The following is a 23,685-nucleotide window of genomic DNA, read 5'->3' on the forward strand; positions in this document are numbered from 1 at the left end:
TCTGTCCTACCCTTCCATTACGGTGCATATACCTGCCCATGTACGCTCATGACCTGTCCTTGTACATGTTCTGTAGGGTACTTTAAATAGCTTTACTGTAATAGTGTTTTATTGTAACACAAACCACTGGACTCAAAGGACTATACGACCGGCGGTCGGTGCAGTTATCACATATGTTTTCAATAAGAGCACCAGGAGAATACTGAGTGGGGACATATACTGCCTGCTACTGTAAGCAGTTCTGTAATCTTAGCCAGACCCGGAGTGGCCCTTTTGGGTAAAGCCAAGGTTATATCACAGGTTTTGTGAACTCCCCGGTGTTTTCCACTCCTACGCCGCGACGTCACATTTGCACGGTTCAAGCGGGTTTCTTTCTGTTTTAATACAGCCTAAAAAATGAAATGTAGAACCCCTTAGAAGAGAGATGCCTAGTTTGCACTTCAGTCAGCTTTTTTTTTTTTTTTGCATTTGTCTAGCGGCATCTGTCCTAACGGGCATTAAATAATGGATTTCCTTTTTACTATTTTACAACATTTGAGATTTTAACAGTTACATATTTCAGCGAGCCTATCAAGCCGCTCTATGAAGTGAATCTCCGCAATCGACATTTTTCCTCCGCTTGCATATTTCTGTCTGTAAAAGACTCCACTTTCAAATTTGACCTCTGTCACCTTGCAGTGACGTTGCTGAGCATCGCAGGTGAAAGGCGCCCAACGTGAGGTGACTTCTCCATTTTTTATGAAGGGGGGACCGAGCCAGAGAGGCCACCGAACCTAAGACACATGAAAACACATAATCTAATCAAATAGTTAAACCTTTAAATCCCTGCTGATATCTAGTCCAACATTGGCTGAGCAGTTTGCCTGAATGCCGCCATTAACTCCTCCATTGCTCCGTGACTAAGACTTGTATGCAACCAGGCAGGATTCTCTTTGTTCTCCCAGCATAGCTGAAGCCTACAGGCTCTGGCAGTCTGTTCACCACCCTTAACCCCCCCCTGCCCCCTTCCAGCCTCTAGGAGAGGTTTGGCAAGCATGGTTTTGGTCTGGCTCATTGTGAGGGAACCTCCAGGTTGCCAGCATCTCCTGGAGGGAATCAGTAGAGAGACTACGGTCCAAACCTGACCTTTTGCATTTCTTCCTTTTATTTATTTACCACTGAGAGGTCGGGGGCTCGGGGGGCGGGGTTCTTTGGTTCATCCTGAAGTGGGAACCCGAGTGGACATGTGTACAGACATTGCTGTCATCTTTATTTAGCCCTCCTCTGTTATCCTGGGCGGTGTGGGAGGTCAGCGTAGCGATGAGAACATACTTGATACACATGTAAACAGTAGCAGCATCCAGTGAGCTTATCTTCATGCGTAATGAGCCCAGACAGACCCTCCCTGTGCATCCAGCATATAACCGAGGCCGCTGAATCGGGGGGGATGGAAGGAGGAGATTGTCTCATTCTGGGATTGCATGCTCTTATTTAAACTAGCTCCAGTGTTTTTATGGATAGAAGTCATAAAAATAGGAGAATGGTGACATTTTCTTGGCATTGTGCATGGCTAAATAAATGTTAGCCTCTGAGCTTGATGTTTTCTTGAAGACTGTAACCTTTCTTCTCTCTGAAGAAGGCAATTTGCAATAGTGGCAGGTCCATTGGAGGCTTGGTTCATATTTTTCAAACATGGGTTTTGCATTGTTTTGGCTAAATATAAATCTGGTTATGGGTTGAACGGGGCTGGCACCAAAGACACTCATCTAATGATTAAAATAAATGGTCCACCGCCGTAGAATAATAACAGGGAGAGTTAACTCTTTGCCTTCTTGAGATAAAGCTTCCAGGCACTGCCTGGTATTTGATTTTAATGTCATTCCAGAAGATGAACAGCAATAGTTAGGTGGTATTTTCATTTTTCCTCTGGGTCTTTTGACTGTACTGTCTTCACCCAACACGTTAACAACATAATACCTTCTTAAGAGATTATGCAGATATTTTGTCAACATTTCTGGTGGCTTAGAAAGGAAGAACAAGGATATTTCTCGGTAAAGAACGCAACATACCATTCGCAGACCTACCTCGAATATTGGTCGCCACGTGCAAAACCTACATTATTTAAAGTTTTCTTGGTGATTGAATTGCTTATGTTCACACCTCAGCGCTCACCTGATGCTTATCTGATATCGGCTGACAAAATCAGATGACCACTATTTTGGCTGCGCTCTACCTTTTTGCGATATAAATGTCATAACATATTTATGGTGCCAATCACATATACGTCCTGATAAGACTCAGTGGCTGAGGAATGGCTTTGGCTGGATCAGTTAACGGTACTGCATCTCAAGGATTTTAATGTAAAAAAAACAAACAAAAAAAAAATGTCCTATCTCCTGACATTTTCATTAATTCCTCAAATTAAATAGACCTCGTCTGGGCTCTTCTCGTTCGGCTACATAGCCGCAATTGGACTGAATGAATTCCGCGTTGCATATTGCATGACGGCGGTCAATCCTGAGCCCCATTAAGGACAGCGTTCTCATTGTGCCGGCTGCAGCAGTGTCAAATAACACCCATCTGTAACAGCTGCACTTAATCATGCTCTGCCCAACTCCAATCAGCCTCTGCCTTGCCCATCTCAGCTCGGAGCGGGGGTTATTTTACAGTGACAGCAGGTTGAAAAAGGCTGGATAGCAGAGCGCCCCAGCAAGGAGAGACCCTTTTTTTTTTTTTTTTTTTTTAACTGGTCCCTGTTTTTGTGATAGTTTATTGAGGATGCGCCAATTTGTTTTAAGGGGCCTTTGAGCCATCAGTTTTCCGAAGCCATACGCCGGTTTGGTAGTGCTTTTGGCTCCGTCGAGCCCGCTAAGTGATTTCCTCCATGATCATATGGAAACAGCTGGTCCTGGTGCCTTCTGTGTGCCGTACGAGAAGCAGCCTGGAGAGAGACTGCGGTACTTCACACAGGAAGGGAAGACACACTGGCAGTGGGGGGATTGGCACATTTGAGACAGATCATGAAATCGGGAGTGAACGTGTAAACCCTCTCGCTAAGCTTTTCGAGCTCCAGTTTTAATTCTGTAATCCTTAATAGAAAGAGATATTGGATACAGGCAAGTACACCCCTGCCTTTCCTGATTAAACGATGATGTTAACTAAGTTCAGCTGTAAGAGGGGGAGGATTCTGCCGGTTTATTCCACCCTGGCAACCCACTGTCCTTTTGTGTCAAAGTAGAGGAAAATTTGGTTTCCTCCAATCAATCTCAGACACAAGCCTGGAACATTACTGAAGTCAGGGGGAACCACTACTATAAACACTTGTGCAAACCAGTCACGAGGAAGCAGTCAGGCAGAAACTCTCCCGTTGTGTACCCAATAGAGCTCTGTGTCTCCTCAGGGCGTCCATAGCTGAAGAAACGTTACTGTGGAAATCTTTGACTTTTACTTGACCTCCTCGGTGGAAATTTTTGTGTTTACCAAATGACGTTGTGTGTCATCACGGCACATATGATTCTGAGCGGGGAAGGGTTAAAACGGACGTTTCATCAGGACATCCATTATGTGGGTTGATCGAGGACAGAAGCGGTCAAGGAGACTCGTGCCATGCGGACGCTGTCCCCGCCACAAGGACGACCTGTCCAACTCCCAAGACAAAACTGAACATAAAGCACGGCTCAAAATGTGATCAAGTGTAGTAGTCAGTGGAGCTTTTGTGGTCCGTAATAGAAGCGAGAGGGTGGGGGATTTGGAGTGCCATTTATCTGGCTGCTTCTTCTCTCCCTGGGGGAGTTGACTTATCTTTTTGGCCTGTTCTTGCAAAGTGTCTTGTCATTGATGTGCTTCTGTGCCCTAAAATAACGCCTTTCAATTAATTAAAAGAAATATCATCAAAACAGTCATTACCCCTAACGTCTTGTTTGTAACCGATGGTTTTTCATCGTCCTTCATGGAGGTGTATCTATTCATTCACTCACTAGGTTTGATAGTGGTATGATGCTTGTGGTTCGATTCGCTCACAATACAAGCCAGTCAGATTGGCGTTGCCCATTTCACCTATCAATACAATTATTTTAGATTTTCCCTCTAGATTTTTTGGCACTTGTTCTTATTTTCATATTGTAATACATTGCTGCGACCGTGCATTCTGATATCAAGGACGTTGAGAGCAGTTGTCACATGTACTTCTTTGGTCCTTAGTTTTGGAGTTCCTCCCACTGTTGCTCTTTATCTACTGGCCGTTCGCTGTTTCTTTACATACTGTATGTACCTTGGTTAAATGCGGGGTAGATCATTGGACAGGATAGCAGGAAGAAGGTAAATCCAGAATCTCTGCTGGCTTTGTTTACCATTTTTGGTAAGATGGTTAAGTTGTTGTTGTAAGAGTGGTTGCAAATGTGAACCACTGTAAGTGTAACTCTCCCAGCTCCTGTGCTGCTTCTACTGCTTGCTAACCCTATTTTATGGCACATTTGTTGCCGCTGGATTGGTGGCGTTGAGTGTGATGGACTACGGGTAAAAACACAGCTTCTAGATTGGTTTACCAATATTTGAAATAAAAAGAACGTTTATACAGACTGTTCCGAAAAAGAGAGCTGGAGAATGTCCCGTAGAACTGACGTTCTCCGAACAAGTGTTCGCTTTGTAAATATTAATAGTTACCGCACATAATTGGAAAAATCCGAGGGGGAATAACCAGAATTGTTTTCTTTTCCTTTTCTTTTACTCACAGCAAAGAGCCTCGGGGAAAGTGCTGTTTGACCTGGTGTGCTCTCACATGAATCTCATCGAGGGTGACTACTTCGGCTTGGAGTTTCAGAACCATCAGAAGATGATGGTGAGGAATAAGATGAAAGCGAAGCACAAAGATCCAGCTAATAAATCCCAGAATTGTTTCTTGATATTATATACATGATTTGTTTATTTGACTTTTTGTACAGGTTTGGCTAGATCATATCAAGCCTATTATTAAGCAACTCAGACGTAAGTGTTTTCTTTTTTTTCTTTTCCAAGCCTCTGTCTGTTGTGTTTTACTCTCTATCCTGGAGAAAAAAAAAGAATAATCAGTCAGGGGAAAATATATGCTGCAAGTGAACTGAACTTCAGAGAAAACATGCAATGTGTTTTATAACCAAGCAACATTTTTGTACGGTAAATTTATTGTGTGTGCTCACAAAATTCCTCCGTCGCGCACAGGGCCGAAGCACACAATCCTGAGGTTTGCTGTGAAATTCTTTCCTCCAGACCACGCTCAGCTTCTGGAGGAGCTGACTAGGTGAGCTCCTATTCCACTTCAGTCAACAACCAAATCTCTACATGATGCATGTTTTGTAGTTAACATTTACTGTATTTATAAAAATGTGTATGGAAATAGCTTTAGCCGTGACTGGAAATGACGGGGGGGGGGGGCAGAACATACCATCCACTTCCATAACGATTTTTCCCCTCCTCAGCTGTGCAATTCACATGTCATGGCTGCCATGTTTCTGATTTAGCTCCCCAGAGGTGTGTGTGTGTGTGTGTATGTGTGTGTGTGTGTGTACACACAGCTATGCAAGTGAAAACCAATTTCACGTTGTTCATAGGGGGTCTGAAGGTTTAGACTTCATTTCAGTTAGATTTGGGTTTTGGGCTCAGGTTGGGATAAAGCACAGGATTGCACTATCTTCTCAAATGTCCTCAGTAGTATGCATACCTTTATATATCAGATGTAAAGAATAACAATCATTAATGTATTATCTAATAGATAAATAAAACACATGAAAATACTAATAGTAAATCTATACATATTTTTTATACAATATCAATATTAATTATTTAGCACTAGGAAGCTAAATATATCACATTTTCAGATATTATATCTCTTTATTAAGACTGTATTTTGTTTTCATTGTTCCTCTTTAATCCAGAGGACAAAAGCAACAGCTCACCTTCAACCTCAGTTTCTGACTGTGTGAAAAAAAAAATCTGTGTTTGTATCCAGGTACTTGTTTGCCCTCCAGGTCAAACAGGATCTTTCAGGTGGACGACTGACCTGCAATGACAGCAGCGCAGCACTGATGGTCTCTCACATTATGCAGTGTAAGTCTCCCGGGGGTTGGGACACACACACTTCCTCCCTTTGCTGCCCAAAATTTCTTTTAAGAGATGTACAAAGCTTTTCCAGTAACTGGTCATCAATGATGGTAAAATGATACAGAATTGAAAATTGATTACCTTGGTACAACTAAGGTTACCATCCAGGCAGAGGCATGTACACGCTTTCAAATAACCACACACACACACACACACACACACACACACACACCGTGGTACTTTCCCAGGAAATACTAAGCATTTCCCAAGCGTAACATTTCTGAGCTCGGGTTAGTTGCCATGGTAGCCATCTCAATGGTCATGAAAGGCCGTTGAGATTTACAAAGAAATTTGTTCTATTTTTTTTTTCCTATCTGTCTTTATTAGATAAACGGTATACGGTCCTTTTATTACAATAATGTGCTCCTTTCTCTTGTTTCAGCTGAGATTGGGGACTTTGAGGAGAGCCAGTGCCGGTCACACCTCCTCAATAATAACTACATCCCAGATCAAATGCCCCTGATTGACAAGATCATGGAGTTTCACTCCAAAAATATGTGAGTCACTGGAGTCCCTAGATTCCATACTGCATGCTGTGTTAATCTTAAAATGAAGGATATTCTTGGCATACTCTGGTGGTATTGTTTTGGCTCCGTTCGTGAGGTTACCGAAGCCTTGACGCAAACACAAATTGTGCTCTTCACCCGTGAACAGGAAAAGTTGTTTAGGACCTTGTGCCTGTCCCATTGGGACAGTTTTATTATTCTGGTGACACATACAGGAAAGCAGCCATTAAATAAATGAGCTACTCAAAGTGCCGTGTTTGGTACTTTATCATATCTCAGAAAGGACGTGTAAGTCTTTGTGCGCTGTTTAATGGGTTCATTCCAGTAGTAGATATGGGTTTTTGCAACTCAAAATATAGAGCTTTACTTACCCTCAGAAAGGACACGGGAACAATTCATAGGTGTCTCATAAACAGGTGCGGGAGGTGAACATTTTTTGAAGTATTTGTTCGTAAATATTTATTTCTAGAGCTGTATGTTATTTAAAGCGGATTACTGAAGGCCACTCAAATCCCCTCCCCATCCACCATCCTCATTGGTTTTTGTTTATGTTTATGTAATGAATTGCTCATCTGTGTATGAGATTATTATACACTCTAGTGAGGAAGGCTCTTTGTTGTCCATACAGGAATTTAAGAGCAAAGTCGGTGTTGTACTTTTTTTCTTATTGTCTGCGAATCCAATGAAAACACCAACACACCTATTTATTATCTTTTTTCTCTCAAGACCTTCCAACGTCCCTCCTTTGTTCATGGCTCCGAAAGAATTAGGTCCCCTCGAAGACATCCCATAAAAATATGACACTTTTAAATAGGCTTAGTAATTTCCCAGAAACAACCTAGCGCTGTAGTTTTTGGAAAATAGTTCCAAAAGGAAATTGCAGTGCTTTTTTTGTGAGTTTTTAATTCTAAACTGTGGGTTAATGCATATTTGTTCTAGAATAAGAATAAGACATAGCTCATATAATTTAGAATACATATTTCTCATTTTAAGTAATGTTCTTTTCGCTCAATTGAGGCGCGGTAAAAATTAACCGTGTCGCGATTTGTCGACAAACAAATTTGTAGGGTTTTAATGTTTTTCTTCATTGGACGGACAAAGAGCGCACGACTCATCACTTGACTTGTTACTGTTCTTTAGTGGTCAAACACCAGCAGAATCAGACTATCAGTTACTAGAAGTGGCGCGCAGGCTGGAAATGTACGGCATCCGACTGCACCCCGCCAAGGACCGCGAAGGAACGAGGCTCAGCCTGGCTGTGGCGCACACAGGTGTCCTGGTCTTTCAGGCAAGTTCAACTGCTTTGTCACTCAGAACTTGATGTGATGTTCATTTTCACGACGACTCACTGTATCCCCGTGTTGTCGTCGTCTTTTTTTATTCATTCGACTGAACTCTGTTTCTTATTGCTGCAGGGACACACAAGGATAAACGCCTTTAACTGGTCAAAAGTACGTAAGCTGAGCTTCAAGAGAAAGCGTTTCCTCATTAAGCTGAGGCCGGACTTAAACGTAAGTTACTTCAGCGAAACGTTCTGTGTGACATCCATGGCCCACTTCATACATAAAGAAGGCACGTGTTGTAAGCTGTCTCTGTATGTCACCTAGAGTTCATATCAAGACACTCTGGAGTTTCTAATGGCCAGCAGGGACTGCTGTAAAGTATTCTGGAAAATCTGCGTCGAATACCATGCCTTCTTCCGTCTCTTTGAGGAACCCAAACCCAAACCCAAGCCCGTGCTGTTCACGCGTGGTTCCTCTTTCAGATTCAGGTAGAGAGCGTGTCATATGAAGCCTCATCAAGAAACTGACTTCTATTGCGCTGCGTAAGTGGCTTATATTATGTGTCTGGTTATTGTTCTCTGTAGCGGTCGCACACAGAAGCAGGTGATGGATTATGTGAGAGAGTCTGAGTTTAAAAAGATCCCATTTGAAAGGTAAGGACTCCATTCTATCAAACAGATGAGATCCAGGTTACAGTGCGCCAAGTTTATACTGTTGGCCTTTAACATCCTGTCTGTGCAGGAAACACAGTCGGGTCCAACACAATAGTCGCCTGTCGCCTTTGCCTTCTCCACGCCACCATGAAGTGCCAACAGTGGTGAGTGCTCTTGTCTGTCAGAGTAACTTCAATTGATATATCACTAGTTGTGATCAGCCCCCCCCCTTATGATAATTACTATGGTAATTTCAATTGCCCTGCATTTACCAAAAATTATTTTACGCCACTTCACATTTCTTTGAAAATAATATTATTGCAATAGTATAACAGCATGCTGAAAGAAAATTATGCATGTTGAGTCTCCACACGGCTTTGAGATGAACCTACAGTCAGATTCTGTTACTCTTGATACTACATATTGCACATTTTAAAAACATGAGACACAAAGCACATTATCGAAATAGTTACTGTTAGCTCCACAGGCAGTTAAGGTTTAACTGGGTACACTTGTGTCAGATAAATGTAATTATGACAAAAAGTTTAGTGCTTGAAGATAAAGTTTGTAATGATTTCAAGCCGAAATTATTCCTCCGGCCTCCCTCAGAGTGGCGTTCACGGGGACAGAGTTGACTCTCCGGTGCTTCGCTGGAAGGAGTCGGCGCTGGTGAGTGCAGAAGACCGCTCAACGCCGCGGTCAGGGAGGGCCAGTCCATCACCCGCCAGAAACGGCCACGAGGAGAGAAGCGGCTCTGTTTCCAGGAGCGACGTGACAAGAGGCTCCACGCCACCGACCCAGGCCGAACATCAGACTACAGGTTTCCCATCCTGGGCAGCTAAGGGGGGCAGTCCTGTCATCCCATACGTTGACTGCAGGGGTAAAAGCAGTGAATGTAACACGGTTAGGGACCTCGGAAGTTGGACGATTCAGAGCTACAGGGACCAGGCTTTGTTTCGGCAGCCAGCTGTCTCTGAAAGCGAGGCCGCGCAGGCCCAGCAGGAGCACTTTTTGGGTAGGATGCGGCTAAAAGACTCCTCTTATTCCACTAAACCACTTAACACGCCTCATGATTTTGACAAGTCTGCCCAGCAGTCATTTCATCGGTCTAAGCCAAGTCTTGTCAGTAACATTGTGGTTGAGGTCAGCGCTCAGGGCAGAGAGACACATTGCAGTAGCCCTGTTACAGTCCCGCATACACAGAATGTCCCCAGCGTTCCGACGGTGAGCACCCTCCCACCGGCGGGCTTCCCGAGTCGCGCCGAGCAAAACGGCTACGGCACCGTCCCCCATCATTTTGACGAGGGTAGGTTCTCCCCGGTCCCCAGCCGCTCGCATCGCTTTCAGAAGCGCCACAAAGCGCAACACCGCCCCAACGCAGACCAAAACCAGGGCGCGTCCTCTCGGGAACAGGAACCGGAACCCCGTCCCGTTCTGTCTCGGGCGGAACGAATGGCTGCTCTTGAACGCCGCATGATGGCGAACGGCCTCTCGGCCCCTGGGAGGCCCAGGGCCGGTAAGGGAATGAGACGGCTGGGGCAGGCCGGGGCCACACATATGGGATGTGTTCAGATGACCGATGGCTCAACCACGAGTGGTTCCGAAACCAGTGAGTCCGAGGGGGAGCGTACTAGGGAGGACTTCAGCAGCAGTAACCCCATTTTGGGCGATCCAATGGAGGCCAACTCCTCTTCGCCCATTCCAAGGAACAAGTTTTCCTTTGGCAGCCTGCAGTTGGACGAGGATGCCACTGAGGACGAAGGACATACTTTCAGCGATGAGGATAGCGGTCAGATTTTTAACTGTTAATAAAAAAAGAGAGCTTTATGGCAGTCGGTGTAATCCTGGCCCATTTGGGCGACAACTATTTTTGTCGAGGGACTACTCACTTCCCTTGTAGCCTTTTCAGTCCGTTGGAGGTTTCCTTGCTTGTCAAACATTTTATCTGTTAACCTCTTTAGCATTTCGATTCCCTGGGAAAAGAAAAACACGGGTGCCATGTAAGAATTTAAAGTTAGATGTTAAGTAAATCTTAACCAGGGAACTCTACATATGTCACTATTACCCTCAATGCTATATAACTGACCATCACTTGTTAACCTGCAGGTCGTCAGCTTGTAAATAGCCAATAGTGATTTAAACTAGTATCCCTAGCAATTGGTGGCTCCGTTTGTGAGTTTTATGCTTGACGGACAGGGTTCGACTTTATTTTCAAGTTGCACTTTTTGCTCACAACCTTGTGCTTCCTGGGTTTCAACTTCGTGATGAATTCAACAACATCAGTGCTTCCCCAGTCACTGACCGCTTTGTCGTATTTATCTAAGATGCCTTATGATGTTCAGCGGGAGCGTGAACATGTACAATTGTCTGATTCCGGTTTCTGTTTTGTCAATTTGACAGTGTTGGTTTGGTTTTTACCGGGTGTCCCGTAAATTTTGTGGATTATCGTGGCAGTCAAGGATTTGGAAACAATTAGATTAGGTCATTCGAAACTATGATGTTCGATTAGACAAGTGATTTTGGTGTAGGCAGTGCTGTTGAGGCATAAGTCATGTCCAAAGTGTTTAATAGAATACGTTTATTCGGAAGCAAATATCAATTTATTTTTATTTGTACTCAGTATTGTTTGTCAATGGTACCCTGATTCGTACCTTGAAATAGTAACATCTACTCTTAACCCATTCTGTTTGATTCACAAACATGATTTGCAAAAACTACAGCACTTAATATGAATCAAATATTTATTTATTCAGTTTATTTTATATTCAACAGGCACAACAACTAAAATACTAAGCATTGTTCTTGATGACTTCTCTCTGTGCTTGGCTCATGCATGTCTCAAAGCAAAGCCCTTTAAGAGTCGCACTGCTGCATTTATTTATCGACTAAATTGTTTTTTTTTCTTTTGCTTTACAATCTATCCTATAAAATGCCATCGCACTTTTACTCTGTCTTTTCTGTTCTTTGCACTTTTGTTCTCCTGTTTGTGTTTTCTTTCACCTGTTTGAGAAAGTTATAATCTTTATTTCACATCTCTGTTGGTTTGTTTTCCTTTCTTTTTCTTTGTCTGCACTTGTCTGTCGACATGAAACCGTTGTTTGTCTTCTGTTTTCTTCCAAGCTGTGACTGCATGTAGACATGATCTGTCACTCACAATCTGTGTTTGGGAAAGCAAGATCCCCCAGCAACTGGATTCCCACCTCTGCAGAGATCCATCTAACAGTTAGTTCATCTAAATGAAAGCACAAAGGGGTTATACAAGTTCGGTAAGACTAAAAATAGAGGGGGATTTCAGTATTTGGGTCTGATCTGAATCTGTTAACGGCAGTTTAAGGGCAACCTCTCAAAGCAAAGAGTCACTTGGCTCATCCATCACAGCTGACAGGTTGTACATCGATTCCAGAAATCATCATAAAAACCTTTTTTCAGAACCCCGAGTTAATATTAGCGGAGTCAGAAAAATCGACTACTCTTTCATTTTTACATATAAACAATCCCTTTTTGTGCTAGTTGTTTTTGACCCCTTTTTTAAGTATAAACATAATAAGTTATGTTTCGCAAAATCAGTGTCAAACTATTTCAGCCATATCAGAAGGATGGGAGTTACAGGATGGCTGCAGTTTAAGGGAACCCTCTCTGGTGTAGACGGTCTCCCATAGACCCGCTGATACCAATACTTATATTTGAAGGTTAAAAAAAGTAATATTTTTTAATAATATTAATTTGGCTTGTATTTGAGGTGTACATTTAAATTCTGTCATACTATGGCGAGATACAGCACTTAATAGTTTTAAATAATCCATAATAATCAGCCGCACTAGCCATTTATTTCAGAATAAGAAATATATTATATCATTATAAGTGAAACATAATTTTACCATCCTAAAAGCCAGTAAAAATAAAGCTGAAAAAAATTGAAATCTCATTTTCTTCTTTTTACTTCTAAAACCTGAATTAGTTTTAGAGACCGAAAGATCGAATCTACTCTAATTTTCCCTACTTGCTCCAAAAACATTAAAGATGATTCTATTATTTCATGTTAATACTATGTATATTTATCAGTGTAAATATGTCACAAAAGAGACAATAAAAGTACTTTTATTAGATATGATTTCAGAATTTTCTCTTTGTCTCATCCAGTGTTACTCTTTAGTCTTCCCCTTAGATTTCTGTAATGACTTTGTATCCTCCACTCCTCTCCCTCCCATAAGAGTAGATTCCCTACTGAGCTCTGAGTGTTTGTATTTTGTCCTTGTGCATGTAATCGTGATTGCGTTTGTGCTGATGCACCAGACTACAGCAGAACGATGCGGGCGAGTTCCTCCTAAACAATTGTAAGTAAGCTCATACAAAACAACGCAAATCTGAATCTCTTTCGGTCATTCAGCCTTACGATACTTGTGTGAGATTCTGTATTGATCAACACCGCACGCAGGTCAGAAGTGCCAAAGTTATCCAGACGTTTCTCTTTCTGAAGGCAGACGGTTAGCTAGTCGTCATAGTGTCGTGTCTCCGGTCAGATGGTATCCGTGAACGGTCTTTTCGTCCGATGAGCGCCGTGTTAGGATCTGTATAAAATGCTGCGTGATTGTCAAGATAATCCATCCACATTTTATTATGTCTTCGTTCAGGATCGCGTGAATTTTTCTAACTTCATTTTCTAAATCTCCCTCCCCCCGGACAGGAGCGGCATCTCAGAGTCCTTACCTGGCTGCCTCACCGGGTCGGCCTCATGGCATGGTGAACGGCCAGAAGTCTCTGGATCTCGGCAGTCACAGTCCCGATGGCCGGCAACCTTCCCCCCTCACCAGTCCGCTGCTCAATGATGCCTGCAGCGTTCGCACCGATGACGAAGACGAGGTTCGGAGGAAGGTTTGTGCTTTCATGAGGAATCTTCCTCATTGGGTGAAATTTGGGGTTTATTGCGATGGAAGCCCCAATGACGGTTTCTTTTTTCACGTCTACGTAGAGATTCCCAACCGATCGAGCCTATTTCATTGCCAAGGAGCTGCTGACCACAGAGAGGACGTATGTGAAGGACCTAGAGGTGGTGACCGTGGTAAGATGGGTAGAGTCGGTCCGCTTACATGTGGCCCCACTGTTTGTTTTCTCCTCCGCTGTCCTCTGGGGAGAAAACATTGATTATTCCAGTTAGCTGCTCCATTCCAGAGCGCCCGCCAAAACACAGAGACAGACAGTGACACGGGGGCTATTTTGGCAGATGCGATTAAATTTTGTTTTCATTCACCACAATTTTGCTCTGAAATGTATCCGTCTCACTCAGGGCTTTGAATAATACACTATGTGTCATTCTAAAGCGATTGATGGATTTACAGAGGCTCCCCACCAACCCCATGCAGTTCCTTTCATATTATCTCCAAGAAAATGCAGCCGAAAACAGTAACACTTCAGCTGCAATGGATGAAGGATCTTACAAAACCACGCTGTGGAGAAAAACATCATCTCTGTTCTCTGATGGTTTTTAAGAGCTGCTGTGTTTTCATCTTTAATTTTTGTGGAAGGCTTTCACACATCGCACCAATATTTGGATTGGCTTATTCCAATATACTTATTTCAGCTGTGTGTGCTGACTGTGTAACTCCCCATCTTCCCATATGCAGGCTGCTGCTGGTGAAGTCATCTGAAGAACAGCTGTTCACCCGGCGGCCTTCTTCTTAAGCCCTTTTTTAGTAACAGCCACTTTTTTTCTTTAAAAGCCACTTCCCTTTTACTTACTCTTGATACAGTTATTTTCTGTCTGCTCAGTCCGCGCACAAAATGCTAAACTTTTTAACACCCCGCCGTAATCGATGCAATACTTTTTGCACCTTTTGTAGATTTCGGAGGTGCTCACTATATTGCGGTTGTAATCCCAGTCTTTCCAGAGTGCTGTAGGGCAGGAAGACGAGACTCCAGAATCTCTGAAGAATTCCCTGTTCTCCACTTTTGAGCCTCTGCACAAGTTCCACACGGGTTTCCTGAAGGAGGTGGAGCAGAGACTGGCTCTGTGGTAAGAGCCCTGCTCAGTTGACATCCACACTAGACACCCATGCAGGTGTAAATTATAATCACTGATACTTGGCGTTTTTTTCCATCTTTCAAAAAAGAACCCCTTCTCTATTTTTTAATGAATTTTATTGGTAAATCCCAGTCCCTTCAGATGACCTCAGGAGCTATCATCTCCATGGCAACCGTCATGCTGCACCAAGGCAGGCCTTGCTTGCCTGTGGGTCTCTTCCGTCTGAACTCCTTAATAATGTTGTGGTGTATAACACACACTAACTCATGTAGACACATACAGACATGCAGACAGTGACGCATAATCCCTGTGAGCCTGTCAGAATTTACGGCCATTGACTGCAGCCGTATATTATTTCTATTACAAAGACTACACTGGTTTATATTGAGATGGATTCCAAATTTGAGCTGAGCATGCTATTCCTGTCTCCGCTGTGTTAATAACCTTACAAATACATAATGCAATAGCACGTTTTTTTTTTTTTTTCTGTTTGATTTTTCATATTGAACACCATAATAGTCATCGCCATCGCTAAATTGAAGCCATTGTTGTCGTGACCGTAATTAGTAAGGTGCCTGTCTCCGACACACAAGGAGACATAATGAGAGAGGTTTCTTTAAGTGATCGTAGGAATATTGTGCCAAATCATAAAATGCTCTGGATGACTCCAGCAGTGATTACTGTTACACCCTGGATGCAGACGGTCGTGCTCAAGTGTGACACCTGCTGGCAGATACGCTGCAAAAAGTTTAGTGAGATTTCATAAGTTTACTGTTTTTTTTTGTGTGCAAGATGCTTTGTTGAAGAACAATCAACAAGCTTTAAATGCTTTTTTTGTCAACGAATTAAAAAAACACAATGATGCTGGAATTGCACTACATATTAGAATGACCGTGACGTTCATCTGTTTTAGGGAAGGTCGTTCCAACGCTCACATCAAGGGAGACTACCAGCGTATTGGAGATGTCTTGCTGAAAAATCTCCAAAGCTTGAAAGTGAGCATCGTTCTTGCTGTCGAATTCTCTTACGCGTCGATAATGACGGCGATGCTGACGTGATATTCTCTCAATCAAACGTGTTCCCAGCCACTGACTGCAAATCTGCATAAGCAGTCTGAGGTTCTGGTGGAGTTGGAGAAAGCATGTAGGGCGTCACGCAGACTGGAGGGACTCTGCAGGGACTTTGAGCTTCAAAAGGTCTGTTACATCCCCCTCAATGTGTTTGTTCTGCGGCCCCTCCACCGACTCATTCACTACAAGCAGATCCTAGAGCGTCTGTGCAAACACTACCAGGCCACTCATGTGGACTTCAGGGACTGCAGAGGTACTTCTCTCATATTTTTTTCTCTATTAAAATTATAATTGTTTTTCTATTGTGTCTCAGCATGACTTCATTCTATTGAACACTAATATAGTAGGAATTTTAACGCCGCACGGTAAAAGAAACTTGAAATACATTATAATGTCGTAAATATTAAAGCTAGTCGACAGGAAGCTACAGTTTGACCTTCTATTTAACGAGTCTCAAAAATAAAGATAGTGCGTGAAATAGGATTCTTGAGGGAAATTACGGCATTTCTATCTAGGGGTCTATTTCCTCACGTGCAAGTGTCAGAATTAAATCTGTGTATCTCATGTTTTCATCTCGTGACCCACAGCATCAATAGATAACAATGACCGCTTAAGTTTTAGGGAGAAAAAAAGGCTCATACTTGAAAAGCATTTTAATTCACACTTCATGGACAACAACTTCCTTCTGAATCATAAATATACACTGGTAAGGAGGTTATTGAGGGAAATCTACCTCTACTGGCAGCTGTTAATAACAACTAATGCCGTTATAAGTGTTTGATAATGACTAAATTAGAGGTAGTTGACAGCTAAATTATGGTGAATATATGATAACGGTAAAATAGTGTTTCCTGCGTTTTCAATTAGGTGATATAATCATTTCTCTACAGCTGCCCTGGCGGACGTGTCGGAGGTGGTGGAGCAGCTCCAGGGGAATATATTCAAGATTGAGAACTTCCAGAAGCTCTTAGAGCTGAAGAAAGATTTGATTGGCGTAGACAATCTCGTTGTTCCTGGTCGGGTAAGTTAACCCCCCGTGAGAAAGAAGGCCGTTAAAGATTGCGATTTAGTTACATTGTCTATTTTAACATTGGTTTGATATCATGTTTTGTTCCCGGGGATTATATGTCTAATGCCCGATTCGTGTTTTCTGTTTTCCTAGGAGTTCATCAGGTTTGGCTGCCTTAGCAAACTGTCAGGAAAAGGCCTACAGCAAAGAATGTTTTTCTTGGTAACGTCTCACTTTCTGGGATTAAGTTAAATCAATTATCTGAATCTTCAACTAAGCCAGTCTCTATCTTTTGAAATATGTGTACACTTGCATGATCCACAGGTTTACATTACTCTGATCGGGCTGAATGGTGAACTAAAAACATTGCCAAAATGTATGCCAGCACTCACCGGAGCCAGGTGTTCATTCCCCTCATAGTGGAAACATTCCCAGCATTTTTAGGTTAAAAGAATCAGGTAGTTGTAGCCAAATATGAGCACAAATGCAAGAAATTACCGTTTGTAGTCCTCCGCATTTGTCTGACCGCCGCAGTTACGAGTTTCTTTTTAGAACATGCTTTTCCAAGCTCCTCTTTCCAGCACAAACCATATTTTTTTCAGATGAGCTGACTTTAAATCTTTGCGATTACCTGTAAGATGGAAGTGGACTTTGCTTTTTCAATAGTAACCTTTTAAAAGCCAAGCCGAATCAGCAGAAAAGTGCCTTGTTGTAAAGGTAAAAATGGCTTTTTTTGTCTGTTCCCATTAAGAGAGTTTACTCTGACTGGATAGCAATTCAGAACAACATATGAAGTATTTAAAATGATCTTCACACAGATCATTTCGAAGAGGGGAGTGCAACGTAATGTTCCAAAACATCCTACATGTCTAGAATACCGAAAAACTTAGAGGATCTACTTTTGCTTTTGATATTATTATCAAATGCCAATATACATTAAAAGATATAAGCAAGTATGTATTCATGTTTTTGTTCATGATTTGACTTTTTTGTCCATCCCTTGTACGATACACGAGTAAGTATATGTGCGGTAGAGTGAATAATGATCTAGCTTTGCGAAATGAATCCAAGCAGGGAATTAATATTGTATTATTTTATGCCTGAATTATTTAGAAGTTATCATGAAGGAAGAAAGTGCACACAAGTGCAATGTGAACAATTGCAAAGCTACTAATAGAAATGAGATTAGTAAAATGCCCCAGTGATTGACAGCTGAGAGGTAGTCCTTATTTTTAATGTTCATTTTAAGTTATTTATGTCGTATGAGGCTCTGTATTGTTTGTATACAGACAGAACTGCGTGGATCCATGGAAATTAAATTCAGTATAAGATTTGTAACCAATTTTTTTGGTTTCCCTCTCCCGATCGCCGCTCGCCACCTTTCTGGAAATAGTTCAGCGATGTAATTTTGTACACAAGTCGAGGGATGACGCCAACCAACCAGTTCAAAGTGCACGGGCAGCTGCAGCTCCATGGCATGACAGTAAGTGTCTCCAATGACTGTCACCAATTTGTCATCAAAGTAGAGAAGTTGCGATAAGTCTTTCAACATCTGCCCCCGACCCACACACAAGCAGGCTTCCAGGACAACTACACATTTAATCCTCCCTCCCTCCTTCTCTCCCTTTTTGTCTATTTTAGTCCTTGCTGTCCTAGATACAGCCGCTCTCTAATGTTTCCCCGTGTCTCCGTGTTCTTCCTCCAGATCAGAGAGAGTGAAGATGAGTGGGGGGTACCTCATGCCTTCACACTGGTTGGACAGCGGCAGTCAGTGGTGGTGGCGGCGAGGTAAAAATAGGGCTTTTCAGCTCTCAAACACCTTGTACCAGAAGCTTGTATCAACTGATGGTAACTGAGTTTGGTTTGAGTGTCCCGAGTGTCAAGAAATGTGTCAAGACTTGATGTATTCTGCATCGGAAAAGCGGTGTCCTATATTCCGTACTTTCCGGACGAAAAGCCATGACTTTTTGTCACTTAAACAACGATGTGGTTAATGTATGGATTTTTTTTTTCGGGGAGGGGGGCTAACAATCTTGATGCCGTTCAATGACCGGGAAATTCTGAGTCCGTTCAACTCCGACACCGAAGTAGACGACTTTGACGGTTTCAGTGCGCGGGAGGAAGCCCAAGATAGCGATCGGCTCGCCCAGGGGTCGGCAACCCGTAACACCAAAAGATCCATTTGAACCCGGTTTCCTCGGAAAAGAAAACACTGGGAGCCGCAATTACTTTTTGATGTCTAAAAGAAAGGTACCACTGTATATATAGCTTTTTATTACCCTTACACTTTGTATAAACAAGTGTGTAGTGTGTTGCTTCTGAAATTCACAAAGTATTACGGAGAAAATTAAATTTTATTTATGTAATGAACTCATTTTGAGCTTTGGGCTTTCAGAGCGCGTAGCGGAGCCTTGACCTGAATTTTAAAAATAAATCGGGAAAAAATCACTGTGTCAGTAAACAATAAAAAATAAATATTTGCAAAATATCTTCATAAATATTTATTTTACCTGGTTTATGGGACTTCTCCTCCTGAACTTCTGCGCACAGCATCTGCAAATCGGGACTTTACCGGCTGGCGGGTATACCGGCTTCCGCGAGTGTGACGTTATTTTGAGCGGCGAAAAATGATAAATGTAATTTTATTTAATATTTTAAGATCACAATAATCTTCCAACTTAGAACTAAAAGTTAAAAAAAGGAATGAACACAGATGAAGTACACTTCAAATAAATATTTATAATTTATTTTCCCAAGCCCCTCGGAGCCGCAGTTTAAAGATGAAAGAGCCGCGGGTTGCCGACCCCTGGGCTAGCCAGTGCGGCTTATATTGAGGTGCGCTCAATAGTCCGGAAATTACGGTACACTGTTATCACAAACTACCCCAAAAATTGCACTGTGCTTAAAATATGACCTCATCTTCCAAATCCACAAAGAAAAAGCATTTGCTGATCTAGTTGAAATGAACAAACAGATGGCCTCTTAATGTATTTTGGCAGGACACCTGGACGAATACTGATCAGACATGTGATAATAGATAGCTTCTAACCACCAGGTGACTCATGTCTGATTCATAAGGTGTTCTATTCTATTTATTTCCTCTCTTTTTTTTCTTCCCTTCAGTTCTTTGGCAGAGATGCGGAAGTGGATAGAGGACATAAAGACAACAATCGAGATGGCAAAAACCAGCAACGGGCCTTCCTCTGACCTGCTGACCGGCAGTCTGACTGACGGCAGTAAGTTGCCGCATAAAACAGCGACGATATTTACGACACAGCGAGGATGGCAGATTTGATCCAGACAGGATCTCCACCATCATTTACATTCACTCCACAACCTCGTACCTTCCCCCCTCGGTTACCGTTGCTATGTCTGTCAAGCTCTTGCAATGCGCGTCCATAAAAGCAGAATAATCAAACGGAATGAGACCGAAAATGACGACAGCACCAGAAATCGCTTTTCATCCATGACGTAACCTGTCTGCGAATTCTATGGATGGAGAGCTCAGCATGGGCTGCTCACTTCATGACAATTAATGTAATCCAGAATAACAGAGGGCCGAGATCGCTAAGAGGATTACCATCAAGCAATTCCGGTCTTCCACACCGACATCTCCATCGCACCCGAACATATGATGCGCCGCATGCTTTGAACAACGTGCTCTGAAAGCTTGACAGATCTAGATCGGAAGTTAACGGTGGAGTTGACGGAAACTCCCGGGCAGGCCAATGAGAAGCTCCATGAATTTGCACATTTTCCCCCGATTCCGATATCCTCTGACCTCGGTTTCGGACGAATTTGAGTCACAAAAAGTCACAACAGGAAAATGACAACCACATAATACGGACAGTCTTAAGAAAGCAGTGCTTCTTCTTCTCGCCCTGATTAATTTTACAGTTTCTGCTGCGAGACTCGGGTGTGAATGATCTCACATGTGTGTCTTTTTTTAGTGCCCTTTCTCCCCTCATTTCCCGACTCATTGTGCGGTCGTAACAACCTCCTGACTTTCCCAGAATTGCCTGAGGAGTCCTCGGTGGAGGCGGAGTCCGAGGACGACCTGAACGCGTCGCACACCTCTCTGGAGAAGCCCGCCGCTCACCGCGGTAACACCATGGTGCACGTGTGCTGGCACAGGAACACCAGCGTGTCCATGGTGGACTTTAGCATAGCCGTGGAGGTACCAGCCAAACCTCAGCCTCGGAAATACCCCTCCCCACCTGTGCCGTACCACCTCTCTGTTTCTAAGTGTTTGCTGGATGTTAAATCACTGTGATGACTTTTTCAGACGGGACAGTATCCTGCTCCGCAGTACCGCCACCTTTACTATTTCCGTCAAAGCTCAAGCATAGTGTTTTTCTTTTTGACAAAAAAGTGAACCCTTGTGGCTGAAATGGGTAGTACATCAACACGCTTAACTGAATAAATGGATTCCATGCATCTTGTTCTTTTAAAATGAACTTTGCAATCCATTTAAGTGATTATCAGCATTTCTTATTGATATCGCAAACTGTGAGGATACTGTTCCCACCTCTCCCACTCCTGGCCGGCCCGAGCCGCCCCGATGTCTTTATCTTTGCTCACGACTGTGCCTTCCTGTGTTGTTCTATCCCTTTTTTCCCCCCTTCCTCTCACCACTTGAAATCACCAATAGAGAAAGAAAGAAAGAGAGAGAGAGAGAAAGTGAGAGCAGCACTTTGCTAAACTTTCTCATTTAATGCCACCAGAACTGATCCTGTCTCAGGACGCAGCATCCCAACAGCCCGGCTGCGCCCGATCTAGTTCTGCTCTTCCTCTCTGGCCGTAACAAAATCCTCTTCACAGCTTTGCCTGGACACGCCATTGGCCTCCATGTTTATCCCTGCATGCTTGTGCTTCACCGACTTAGTCTCTGTGTTTCTGTCCTTTCCTCTCTGTCTGTTTTTTTTCCTTTCTCTCTCCCTCCCTCCCTCCCTCCCTGTCTCTCCTTTCCCTGTGCATCTGTGTGTTCCTCCGCGGTAGAGGAACCTAGTCCAGTCAGTGAGAATAAGACCCCCCAGGTGGGTCCCCCCAGTGGCCAGGGACCAGTGCCTCTGTGTGTAATCTGCTGGTACCGTGTTCAGAGCCTCTCCTTTAGTGAAGCCTGCAGGAGCCTAGAGGTAAAGGAGCCAGGCAGACAGGAGAGGCCCTGTGGGTTGATTTGAACGGCACCAGAGAACTTTACAGAAATAAAAAAAAAATTGGAATAATAAAGTTGCTAAGTGCCTCATAGTGTGCAAACCACTTGATTTAATCAAAAGTGACACATAAGCGTAGATTGCTTAATTGCCATCATTTATTAAGAAACCGGAGTTTATAATGTATTTGGAAGTAATGTCTGTTCATATGTATGTCATGTTTTTGAGATTATTTCTAGGAACAGTGCAGTGTTAATAGATTAATAGTTAATAGAACTGCATAATAGTGTCAGTTTATTTGGCCCTCCAAATAAACTGTCCTAATGGAAATACATGCAGTCATTGCAGCACTGAAGTGTTTATACAAGTGAATCCAACAGAAATGTTGCTTTGTTATAGTATTTTTTGCTTAAAAAAAAAAAGCACTTTATATTACGTAGTAGAATACCACTAGGCCTCTGTTCAGATTTCTTAAACCCAGCGTCCATGTTCTCAGACATACATTTTTTTGTTATTACCAAATATGCAGAGTCTTCAATTTTGAAACACGCTGTCTCATATTTTCAGAACCAGCTGTCGGGCAACTTACTGAGGAAGTTCAAGAACAGCAATGGCTGGCAGAAGCTCTGGGTTGTGTTCACCAACTTCAGCCTGTTTTTCTACAAGTCTCATCAGGTGATGCACATTCACCATCCACACCCCACAGCGTCACGCTCATTTCCTTCCTAATGGAGCCGGTGTTTACTCGTCTCTGCGGTGAGAGGATCACACCTCCGTGCAGAAATTCAAGTCCATGTGTTACATAAGAAGTGAAAGCAGTTTCCCATGCGTTTTTTTTTTGTTTTTTTGTTTTGTTTTTTGTTTGCTGGCTGCGAGTTTTGCTTTTCTCCAAGTTGATTTTTTTTTTTTTTCCAGCAATCAAAATTGAAAGAAACCCATTTTAATACTGAATTGCCAGCATCCACAGCGCAAATTAAATTCTCTAAAGCACACAGCCTAAGCATAAGAAAACACAAACAATACTTATGTAAAGAGTCAAAAACAAGAAACTATTGGAAGTCTCCTACTTGGAAATGAAACAGTCAAGGCTGAAAGCAAGTGAATATACAGTCTTTGTAATTAAAATGATTTAATATTGATTGATATAAATTGAATTAGTCAATATTGAGCGACACGACTATCACGCAGCATGAAGGTCCCTGGTTCAATTCCAAAAGGGTTGCCTGTGTGTGTGCGTGTGTGCGTGTGTGTGTGTGCGTGCGCCCATGTTCTCCCCTTGTCTGCATTGTTCGGGTTCTCCGGCTTCCTCCCACAGTCCAAAAACATGCAGGAGGTTCATTGGTTACTCAAAATGACCCAGGTGTGTGAATGAGAGAATGAAATGTTTGGATATCTCTGTGATCAGCCGCCTCTTCCCATGACACTTAGTGCAGGATAAGCTGTCTAGATAATGAATGAAAATTAATATCATAAAACATGTTAAAGTAAGACTAATGCTATCATTATCTGGGATAGTCAGCCATGTCCTGTGTCAGTGCGGGTTACTAATGTAACCATGTATCGGAATATGGCTTTATATGTCGTCATTGCAAATGTCACGCGTCGATTGAAGAAAAAGTTTGAATGTTTGTTTCAGGATGATTATCCCCTGGCCAGCCTTCCTCTGCTGGGCTACTCGGTCACCGTTCCCTCTGAGTCTGAGAACATCCACAAGGACTATGTCTTCAAACTCCATTTCAAGTCTCACGTCTACTACTTCCGGTCAGAGAGCGAATACACCTTTGAAAGGTAAAGGAGTCGGTCAGTTTCGCCTTATTCCAAACAGCCGTTGGTTGCATCGTCTCTGTCAGAAGACTGACGGTAGGCCTTTCTGTTCGC

At 42.8% G+C, this 23,685-nt stretch overlaps 1 protein-coding gene across 8 annotated transcripts in view; it reads left to right on the plus strand.

The window, feature by feature from the left end:
* The window catches only part of LOC147234952 (FERM, ARHGEF and pleckstrin domain-containing protein 1-like), a 50,088-nt gene that overhangs the window by 25,187 nt on the left and 1,216 nt on the right, over positions 1 to 23,685 (plus strand). For 6 of the 8 annotated variants that reach the window (XM_086145666.1, XM_086145663.1, XM_086145660.1 and 3 more), the window contains 24 exons: positions 4,712 to 4,816; positions 4,920 to 4,962; positions 5,176 to 5,254; positions 5,963 to 6,060; positions 6,497 to 6,611; positions 7,761 to 7,908; positions 8,036 to 8,131; positions 8,228 to 8,391; positions 8,488 to 8,556; positions 8,645 to 8,720; positions 9,166 to 9,376; positions 13,241 to 13,428; positions 13,526 to 13,615; positions 14,433 to 14,566; positions 15,489 to 15,570; positions 15,661 to 15,898; positions 16,536 to 16,666; positions 16,808 to 16,876; positions 18,048 to 18,137; positions 18,360 to 18,442; positions 19,778 to 19,890; positions 20,668 to 20,831; positions 22,375 to 22,482; positions 23,444 to 23,595. In XM_086145666.1, the coding sequence (XP_086001792.1) occupies positions 4,712 to 4,816; positions 4,920 to 4,962; positions 5,176 to 5,254; positions 5,963 to 6,060; positions 6,497 to 6,611; positions 7,761 to 7,908; positions 8,036 to 8,131; positions 8,228 to 8,391; positions 8,488 to 8,556; positions 8,645 to 8,720; positions 9,166 to 9,376; positions 13,241 to 13,428; positions 13,526 to 13,615; positions 14,433 to 14,566; positions 15,489 to 15,570; positions 15,661 to 15,898; positions 16,536 to 16,666; positions 16,808 to 16,876; positions 18,048 to 18,137; positions 18,360 to 18,442; positions 19,778 to 19,890; positions 20,668 to 20,831; positions 22,375 to 22,482; positions 23,444 to 23,595 (2,846 nt within the window). Of the gene's footprint in view, positions 1 to 4,711; positions 4,817 to 4,919; positions 4,963 to 5,175; positions 5,255 to 5,962; positions 6,061 to 6,496; positions 6,612 to 7,760; positions 7,909 to 8,035; positions 8,132 to 8,227; positions 8,392 to 8,487; positions 8,557 to 8,644; positions 8,721 to 9,165; positions 9,377 to 13,240; positions 13,429 to 13,525; positions 13,616 to 14,432; positions 14,567 to 15,488; positions 15,571 to 15,660; positions 15,899 to 16,535; positions 16,667 to 16,807; positions 16,877 to 18,047; positions 18,138 to 18,359; positions 18,443 to 19,777; positions 19,891 to 20,667; positions 20,832 to 21,652; positions 21,790 to 22,374; positions 22,483 to 23,443; positions 23,596 to 23,685 lie in introns of all 8 variants that reach the window. The other 2 variants (XM_086145667.1, XM_086145668.1) reach the window with 1 other exon arrangement.

Source organism: Fistularia commersonii, chromosome 4 (genome assembly GCF_037954325.1).
Source record: "Fistularia commersonii isolate RoL2024-O1a breed Wild chromosome 4, RoL_Fcom_v1.0, whole genome shotgun sequence".
Classification (NCBI taxonomy): Eukaryota; Metazoa; Chordata; class Actinopteri; order Syngnathiformes; family Fistulariidae; genus Fistularia; species Fistularia commersonii.